Consider the following 10,227-nt stretch of genomic DNA (forward strand, 5'->3'; position numbering starts at 1 on the left):
AAAAAAAAAAAAAAAAAAAGAAAACGAGGGCTTTTTCTGTTTGTTTGTTTTAAATAGATTCAATTTCTACATTTTCCTAGTCTACTTTGAATTCCAGAAAGTAACTAATGAGGCTATGGATTGAAAAAGACTACACATATGTACTCCAAACACACAATACAGCATGCTGCTGCCAGCACTAACACAGTTTATATCACCTACTCAGTGACCATCTCCTTACCTGGAACATTTTAAAGATGTTTTTTCAGTTTCTTCCCTAGGGTACTCTGGTCTCTGTCTGAATGTTGTCTTATTAATGTTGCTCTAGATAGCTCCTTTAAACTAGTAGCCTCTCACCTTGTTACAGTATATCATTTTATTTACTAATATAGTATTCCACATCACATGTTTAAGTGTCTGCCTCGTCTTCATCACTATATTGCAAGTTTAAAAGTGATAAGACATTTTTTTGAAATATTGTAATATCCTAAGAAAAACATTACTTTCTAGCATTTAGAATCAAGATAAAGCTTGACTCTAAATTTGAAAATGCAGTCATAGATACTCCAGTCACACCAGCTGGGCAACATCAGTAAAGTGCTTATGGACTAACCAAATTTCTGAGCCAGTCATCATTATACTTCTTGTATCTCTACATTTCTGCTAAGAATGGCACATACCTGTTGTGAGAATCCACAGAAGAACTGGTATAAAAATTGTGGCAAAATGAAACAAAGGTTCTGGAAAATAATAAGACAAAAGTTAGTATTTTTACTTAATTAACTTAAATGGGTGTGTACACGGTCATTCTTAAATCCTTCTAATGTTCGAATGCAATAACTATTGCAAAGATGTAAAGAAATGAGTTTCAAATGAGTAATTCACACTAAGAGTAACTTTTGCCCTTACCTAAGTAAAAGAGGATCTCACATATGAGAACCTCTTGCTATTATTGATTTTTTTCCTTTCTTTTGGAGACAAGTCCTCACACTATAATCCAAGGTAGTCTGGAATTTGCTATATACTCTTATCTGGTCTCAAACTTCTGTTTCAGCCTTCCAAGTGCTGGAATTGCAATCACAAGACACCAGGGCTGGCTTGCTATATTCTTGTTACAGGAAAGAAATAAGTTCATTTGGCATGATACAACACCCAATGTATTGTCCCTTAAATATCAATTGGATTTATACAATCACAATAGACTTACATAATACCCAAAGTGTATATTTTGATCTTAGTGACTGTTCTGTGTTCTGTTCAGAAAGTATTTTCCTATGCCAATGGGATCAAGGCGATTTCCCACTTTCTCATCTATCAGGTTCAGTGTATTCAGTTTTATGTTGAGGTCTTTGAGTTGGAGTTGAATTTTGTGTATGGTGATAAATATGGATCTATTTGGATTCTTCTACATGCAGATGTTCAGTTGAACCACAAAATTTGTTAAAGATACTGTGTTTTTTCCAGTATGTATTTCTACCTTCTTTTTTTAAAAAATAAGGTGTCCACATATAGACAGATTTATGTCTGGGCCTTCAATTCAATTTGAACAACATGTCTTTTTTTCCCCCTCTGGTGCTAATACCATGCTGTTATTACAATAGCTCTGTAGCACTTCTGGTTTCCATCTGCATCCAAAGCTGATCCTGTGCCACAGCGCTCCATATCCAAGTACTGCCTGGAGAGAGCAGATCTCCCAGGAGTGCTGACAAGCCTGTGAGCACAAGTAAGACAACTTCTGCTCAGAGGGATCCGCCTGGAGCCCTCAGGGCACAGGAGCTGAGGAGCACCCTGGAACAGGATCCTTCCAGTTTCTATCATCTGCACCTGGAGCTGATCCTATACATACTACAGTGCTCCACATCTAAATACCTTCTGGAGAGAGCTGGTCTACAAGGAGTGCTGACACATCTGTGAGCATAGGTAAGACCACCAATTCTGCTCAAAATCCTGGCCCAAGAGGGACCCACCTAGAGCTATCAGGACACAGGAATGAAGGAACAGCTGAAGACAGGAAGGATCCTTCCAGTTTCTGTCTGCACCTCTGAGCTGACCCTGTGCCATAGCTCTCCATACCCAAATTCCTCCAGGAGAGAAATGGCCCCCAGGAGTACTGACACACAAGCTTGTAGGAGGGACAAGCCACAGTCAGAGACAGCAAGACCAGTTAACACCACAGATAACCAGATTGTAAGAAGAAAGGTCAAGAACATAAGCAACAGAAACCAAGGCTACTTGGCATCATCAGAAACCAGTTCTCCCACCTCAGCAAGTTCTGGATACCCCAACACACCAGAAAAGCAAGACTCTGATTTAAAATCACATCGCATGATGATGATAAAGGACTTTAAGAAGGACATAAATAACTTCCATAAAGAAATACAGGAGAACACAGGTAAACAGGTAGAAGATCTTCAAGATGAAACACAAAAATCCCTTAAAGAATTACAGGAAAACATAACCAAAGAGGTGAAGGAATTGAGCAAGACCATCCCGGATCTAAAAATGGAAATAAAAACGATAAAGATATCACAAAGGGAGGCAACCCTGGAGACAGAAAACCTAGGAAAGAGATCCAGAGTCATAGACGCAAGCATCATCAACAGAAAACAAGAGATAGAAGAGAGAACCTCAGGTGCAGAAGATACTATAGAAAAAATTGACACAACAGTCAAAGGAAATGCAAAATGCAAGAAGCTCCTAACCCAAAACATCCAGGAAATCCAGGACACAATGAGAAGACCAAACCTAAGGATATTAGGTAATAGAAGAGAGTAAAGATTTCCAACTTAAAGGGCCAGTAAATATCTTCAACAAAATTATAGAAGAAAACTTTCCTAACCTAAAGAAAGAGATGCCCTATGTATCGAAAGATGGCCTAGTCGGCCATCAATGGAAAGAGAGGTCCATTGGACTTGCAAACTTTATATGCCCCAATATAGGGGAATGCCAGGGCCAAAAGAATGGGAATGGGTGGGTAGGGAAGTGGGGGGCGCTATGGGGGACTTTTGGGATAGCATTGGAAATGTAATTGAGGAAAATATGTAATAAAAATATTAAAAATCAAAAAAAAAAAGAAAGAGATGCCCATAAACATACAAAAAGGCCACAGAACTCCAAATATATTAAATCAGAAAAGAAATTCCTCCCCTTACATAATCATCACAACACAAAGGATAATAGATGGAAAACTCCAACACAAGAAGGGAAACTACACCCTAGAAAAGCAAGAACATAATCTTCCAACAAACCCAAAAGAAGATAGCCACACAATCATAAAAGTAACATCAAAAATAACAGGAAGCAACAATCACTTTTCCTTAATATCTCGTAGTATCAATGGACTCAATTCCCCAATATAAAGACATCTATTATCCTTTGCAGGGCTGGATTTGTGAAGAGATATTGTGTGTAAATTTGGTTTTGTCATGGAATATCTTGGTTTTTCTATTCTATGATAATTGAGTTTTACTGGGTATAATAGCCTGGGCTGGCATTTGTGTTTTCTTAGGGTCTGTATAACCACCACAAGAACAAAACAACATAAAATCCATGTATGGTAAGACAGTGTCAGAGTGAGGGATTACCTTAAAAGACAGAATAATGATCAGAACATTTCTAAGAGATAAGTTGGAAAGTAGTATATTCTAAAGTACCCTGGTTGGATTATATGCGTAAGATTGAAAGCAGAAACAAACACAGACTTGTAATTAAAGTACTCCAGTAATGGGGAACCGTTTTGAAAATGGTTTGGGAGTTTCCTTCCCATCATCCAGATGGGCAATTTACAATGCCTTTAACTCCAGCTCCAGCTCCAGGGTCATATGGTGCCTTTGAGCACCTCCAATCTCATGCACATACCCCCACACATATATTACTGACTATATATCTTAAAAAAGAAGAGGGGATATATTTTTTAATGCTAAGCCAAAGATCGTTATAAGATTGGGCATCTGGTGCTGTGTGTAGCAAGAACGATCACTGATGATGACTCGTTTGATGGGTCATAGATGAGAGAAGGAATGAAGAAATGAAATAGGAGATGCTAGATAAGATGGTGGACATCATATAGGCTTGGTCTGATAGACTATGTAGGGAATAACCTAAGGAAGGCTAGATAACAGCAATTAGAAGGGTGAGAGCCACAAAATCTCTTGTCTAATCCAAAGTAAAATAGGAAAACTTGAAAAGCAGAATAGAAAAAATACTAAATCTGACCTGAAGGAACAGCATAATCTGGGGAACTCCCTCCTCTCTGTGAGTGATCACTGAAACACTACTTAAAAGAGACCCTCCAAAATCAGCATAATACTCCCAGTAAAAGACAAAGGAAAAAGGAAGAAAGGAGGTAAAAGTTATGCATGGCAGCTGCAGAGAAAAGATTTTCTGAGAAACACCTTTTCCTTGGCTGAACTGAACTGGAACAGTTATAGAATACCATTTTAAAAGACCCCTGCTGAGTTGATGGTTCCAGGGGCTCCAAACAATGTTGGTCTGTACTCTCTGGAAACTCAACGTGAACTATAGGCAGAACCTGGCCAGCAGAATACCTCTACACTATGGTGAAAAACCATTACACCAAAACCTCTTAGTGCTCAGCTAGGTGAAAACCTGGTCAGAGACAGTGTAAACACAGACAAGTTTCCAAAGCAGAATACCTAAGATAAGACAAACAGCTAAATGAAATAAGCAAACAGAGGATATGAAAATAGAATTCAGCAGAGTTGGAAATACTAAAATAGAAAATAAATAGAAATACTGGAAACAAATTTTCAGTAAGTCAAATGATAAGCTCCTTAAAAAGCTTTACCAATAGAATGGATCAAAGGGCTTAAAGACAAGGCAGAGGAACATAAGACAATGAATGACAAAGGTAAGCTAATATAAAGACAGAGAGATGGCTCAGTGAGTAAGGGCATCTGCTGCCAAGCCTGGCAATCTGAGTTTGATACCTAGGACCTAGATGATAAGGGGAAAAACAGATTTCTTCAAGATGCTGTAGCACCTATGTATGAGTTCACACACACACACTCTCTCTAAATGTAATTTTGATAAAGGTAAAAACTAATAAGTCACAATCAGAACATTTGAGATCCATGGTGTGGTGGTTTGCATATGTCACTAATATTGGCACTATTAGGTGTGGTCCTGTTGGAGTAGGTGTGTCACTGTGGATATGGGCTTTAAGATCCTTAGCCTAGTTGCCTGGAAGCTAGTATTTTGCTAGCAGCCTTCAGAAGATGTAGAACTCTCAGTTCCTCCTGTGCCATGCCTGCCTGGATGCTGTCATGCTCCCACCTTGATGATAATGGACTGAACTTCTGAACCTGTAAGGTAGCCACAAATAAATGTTGTTCCTTATAAGACTCGCCTTGGTCATGGTATCTATTCACAGGAGTAAAACCGAAGCTAAGACATACGGAAAGACCAAAACTATGAGATATGGGTCAAGAACCTTGTGTTAAAGAAACAGAAAGCAATTTCAACAAAACGATAGCAAAAAATATCACAAATGTATGTCAGCCAGAATTACATGGTGATACCCTGTTCCAACAACAACAACAACAGTAGTAGTAGTAGTAGTAGTAGCAGCAGCAGCAACAACAAAAAAACATCAAAAAAACAAAAACAAACTAAAAGAACAAACCAAAACATAAAACCAAACCAAACAAAAGCTCCTAAAGGATGATGAATGAGACACTGAAATCAAGGAGGGAGTTAAAAACAAACCCAGAACTGAATGAAAATGAAAATACAACATACCAAAACCCAAGGTCTACGTAGTCCTGAGAGTGAAATTTAAACCTGTAAGTATCTGTATTAAAAACATCAGACTGGGCTGGGGTGCATGTTCAGCACATGTAAAGCCCTGTGTTCATTCACCAACACCACATAAATAAATTCTGTACATTCTGGTGTGTGAATAAAAGCAGACACCAGAAATCTTAGTACCTGGGAATTAGAGACCAAAAAATCCTAAGTTGAAGGTCATCCTCAGGTACATATTAAGTTCAAGGCAAGTCTGAGATACATGAGACGTTGCCAAAGAGGGAAAACTCTGAGCTCTCTAAATAACTAAGAATGTACCTTAGGGCCTTGGAAAAGTAAGTACAATCTACATTCCAAAGACATACACAAAAAGAATTAAGGTTACAAGTTATTGAAATGGACAGGTGTGGTAGCTAAGACTTAATTCTATTACTTGTGAATCAAAACCAGTAATCTCTGTGAGCCTAAGGCTAGCTTGGTCTGCATAGTGAATTCCAGGCTAGCCAGGGCTACAGAGTAAGAAATTTTCTCAAGAAATAAACAGTGGTCACTTTGGCAACACATATATTAAAATTGGAAGTCTACAGAGAAAATTAGCATGGACCCTACACAAGGATGACATCCAAATTTGTAAAATGTTCCATTTTTTTTTTTTTTTTGAAACCCTCAGCACCGGTAAAGCCATTGTGAAGTCGGTGTGGAGAATAGTAAAATCCTAACACTAAATCGACCAAATGACCCAGCTGTCCCATTCCTTGGCTTATGTCCTACTTCACAGATACTTGCTCAGCTATTTTTATTGCTGCTTTATTCACAATAGGTAGGAACCTAACCTATGTCCTTCAACCACTGAATGGATAATGAAAATGTGGGTACATTTACACTGTGGAATATTATTTGGCTATAAAAAATAAAATCAAATCATTAATTTTGCAGGTAAATGGAACTAGAAAAACATCATATTGAGGTGAGGTAACCCAGATCCATAAAGACAATTGTCACTTTTCCCCCCTCTTATAGGAGGTTCTTAGCTCCAAATTACCAAAGTTAGTATATATCTTGGATTAACTGTAGAAACCACAAAAGTAATGAGGGACCACTGCTGGTGTAGGGGGTTTAGAGAGCCACAGAAAGGGGAATACAAGTACAAGTGATCTGATTGGGGAAATGAGAAAAATGCGGGGCTCTAATTTGGAGAAAGGGAAAGATATATACAGGAGAAAAAAGGAGACAGGTGAAGTTATAGTAAGAATATTTGGAAAATGTCATAAAGAATCAATCATACTGTTAACTATCTAATCATACCTAAAACCAAGCCTATAAAAATTGTAAGTCTGTGTATAAATGAAATATATATATAGTTGAAATGAAATTTTCTTATCTGGGCTGACAAACTTCAAGAGCCAAAGGCCACCTAATAAAAACTACCGATAATAGGCATGAGAAGGTCCCTTTTGAGTTGTTGGTCAGCAATGTCCAAGAGACTCCAAAAACAGTGTATTGATATTGTCCTTGGTTGCCCCCAGGAGGTGGAAGGTTTAAATTCCTATTGCTGAAGATACCATGTACTTAGACAAAGGACCTGGGGGCTCCTGAGCTGTAACTGACCTGAATGCCTCTACCCTTAGAAACAGCATTCAGAAAGTACAATGCAAGCTTCCAATCGACGGAGACAACCTACAGTGATATCCAACTATGATGCCTATAAACCATATTGAGAACCAGAATTGCATAATAACACTAAGGGTGCAGTACTGGCACAGAGTTTGTTAGTAACTAGCAGCTAACTGGCTTTAAGATCCTTTTAGCAAGAGGGAAATCATGCTTAGTACTGGAAATGTAGTAACTACTGAGAGATAGCGAAGTCATAGGTCTTGGAAGAGAACAGACAAGCATCAATTTACTAAATCAGCATTCTAACTACATTCTAAACATTTGCTTAACATCAAGGAAACATTTTTAGAAATGAAAAGATAAGCCGGGCGGTGCGGTGGTGGCACACACCTTTAATCCCACCACTTGGGAAGCAGAAGCAGGCAGATTTCTGAGTTCGAGGCCAGCCTGGTCTACAAAGTGAGTTCCAGGAGAGCCAGGGCTACACAGAGAAACCCTGTCTCAAAAAACTTAAAAAAAAAAAAAAAAAAAAAGACAGACAGACAGACAGAAAAAAAGAAAGAAAGGGAAAGTTAACAAATATAGAAATCCACAGCCAATCAAACGCAGAGTTGTGGATGACCAGTCCCAACAGATACAGCTACAATACAACTTCCACACCTAAGGCCCAGGGAGCACTGAGGAAGAGGCAGCAGAAGGATTGTAAGAGCGAGATGATCAGTGAATCCCCTGAGAGACTGTGTCCCTTAGTGTTATCAGAAGCTATACCTATAGAGTCTCACCAATATGACAACCTAAAGATGAGTTGAACAAGGACAAAAGGCCACAAAGCCTCAAACCTACACAAGGAACTCTAGGCGACAAAAAAATGCTGAGAGTGGGAGAAATTGTCTTTCCTAGGGAAGAGCACACCAATTGGTTATCTAATACCAAATGGTCAGCTCTGAAAACACCTATGTAACTAACATAATCCAGACTGAGCAGGTTATAGTCAGGAATGAAAATGTGTGTGTGTGTGTGTGTGTGTGTGTGTGTAAGTCTGGAGAAAGGAAAGGAAAAAATGATGTAATCATATTACGATCTGAAAAATAGTAGAAGAAAAATCTGAAATGAAAAGATAAATACATATACAAAAAACAGAATCAATGAAACAAAGCATTTGATTCTTCAAAAGGATAAAAAAGGTCCATAAACCCTTAGGTGAACAAAATACCTCTTTGGCCTGGATCTATATACTCTTAATGGATAAAACATTATTATACATGATTAAGCATTATTAAATTTATACTTTAAGAAAGCTGACTTCAAAATAACTTCAAGTCTTTTATATCCACAGAAATACCTTGGTTTTGATTCATAGAAATTAAACTGCAGAGTTCAGCACTGTGGTACACATCTGTAATTCTAGCTCCTGGGAGGCTGTGGTAGAGGAGCATGTGCCAGCCCCAGTTACAAAAGAAGTTTGATTCAAATCTGGGTTACATAGCAAAATCCTGTTTCAAAAATAATCCCCTGCAAAACAGCTAAATTATAAATATTTGACCACATACCTTGTAGAAGAAATATTGTACAAGATGTGCTATTCTCACATAGTATAGATGTCCATGAACCAATAGCAGTTTCTTTAAATGCTTAAACTTTGGAACAGAATAATCACTATTCCTGGCTGCTTGACGGCCTTCTTTTCCTTTAATACCTAAAGAGAGAATATTTCCATATGGTGTCAATTTTTTACAATGACCAAATGCCTGATTTGTTTTTATATTTTTAAGTTGCTTAAATGTTACAAATCAAGTGTGCACCTTTAGTTTTTTTAAAAATAAAAATGTGCTTTAACAGTGCTATTGACACATCAAATAAAAGTCTGTTTAACTGATAAGCTATTTGCTAATAGAATAATATAAAACAATTAAGAAGAGTCATTATTTCAAGTACAAACCAAAAAAAAAATATCTGGAAGGGAAAAAGCCACCTGAATATTATTTAAGGCCTTCAGAATGTGCTTAATTGTGCACAATACTAAACCGACTGTGATATTAAAGCAACTCAGAAGTCTGGGTTTGCAGTCTGGGAAACCAATGAGAAGACAGTGAATCTCTGTCCCTGAATGAAGCTGAATAGCTACACATGGGTTTTATGAGTCAGGTCATTTCCACATTGGGTAATCAATGAGTAAACTTAGAATTCCATGCTAACTCATTCTACTTCTGAATGGGAGAAGTAATCTGGGAAGCTAAAAGTCACTTTAACAATTTCCAAGATATTAATTCTCTATGTGCTCCCAATCCATTGCCTAATGGTGGTGGGGTGTTAGGTTGAATGCTTAATAGCAATTGGGAAGGTGAAAACCTGATGAAGGTGGGAGAAAAACTGTTGATGTATATCAACATAAAGACTTCAATACCAGAGCCTAAGGTGTTCATAAATACCACTGTGTGGAAAAGGAGCCAATTAGTGATCAGCTTTTAACCTCTAACAGTTAATACTCTCAAAAGAAAGAGAGCTGTAAGAGAGTAGACAGCTTGGCTAGAGGTGTAAACATTTAATAAAATATCATTCACGCTGTCAAAATAAGATCTACACAATTAATTGTGGCTCATTTGAAAAATCCACTTTGTAATTGGGTGGTGGTGGCACATGCCTTTAATCTCAGCTCTTGGGAGGCAGAGGCAGGTAGATCTCTGAGTTTGAGGCCAGACTGGCCTACACAGAGAGTTCCACAACCACCAGGGCTACAGAGAGAAATTCTGTTTAAAAAAAAAAAACATAAAAAATCAAAACAAAAGAATAAAGAAAAAGGAAAAACTCACTTTGTCTGGCAAATATAAAAATACCCTTTAACTACACTATTAGTAGGATCTTGGAATG

At 37.8% G+C, this 10,227-nt stretch overlaps 1 protein-coding gene and 1 non-coding gene across 4 annotated transcripts in view; one reads left to right on the top strand and one right to left on the bottom strand.

Moving 5' to 3' along the window:
- Positions 1 to 10,227, bottom strand: part of Atp11c (ATPase phospholipid transporting 11C) — a 178,573-nt gene that overhangs the window by 23,946 nt on the left and 144,400 nt on the right. For all 3 annotated transcript variants that reach the window (XM_021152853.1, XM_021152852.2, XM_029473144.1), the window contains exons 22-23: positions 8,910 to 9,055; positions 660 to 719 (exon numbers count right to left, since the gene is read on the bottom strand). In XM_021152853.1, the coding sequence (XP_021008512.1) occupies positions 660 to 719; positions 8,910 to 9,055 (206 nt within the window). The remainder of the gene's footprint in view (positions 1 to 659; positions 720 to 8,909; positions 9,056 to 10,227) is intronic.
- On the top strand, positions 6,289 to 6,395 carry LOC115030116. The gene has a single exon (XR_003835744.1). It is a non-coding gene; the product is annotated as a U6 spliceosomal RNA (small nuclear RNA).

This window comes from Mus caroli, chromosome X (genome assembly GCF_900094665.2).
Source record: "Mus caroli chromosome X, CAROLI_EIJ_v1.1, whole genome shotgun sequence".
NCBI lineage: Eukaryota > Metazoa > Chordata > Mammalia > Rodentia > Muridae > Mus > Mus caroli.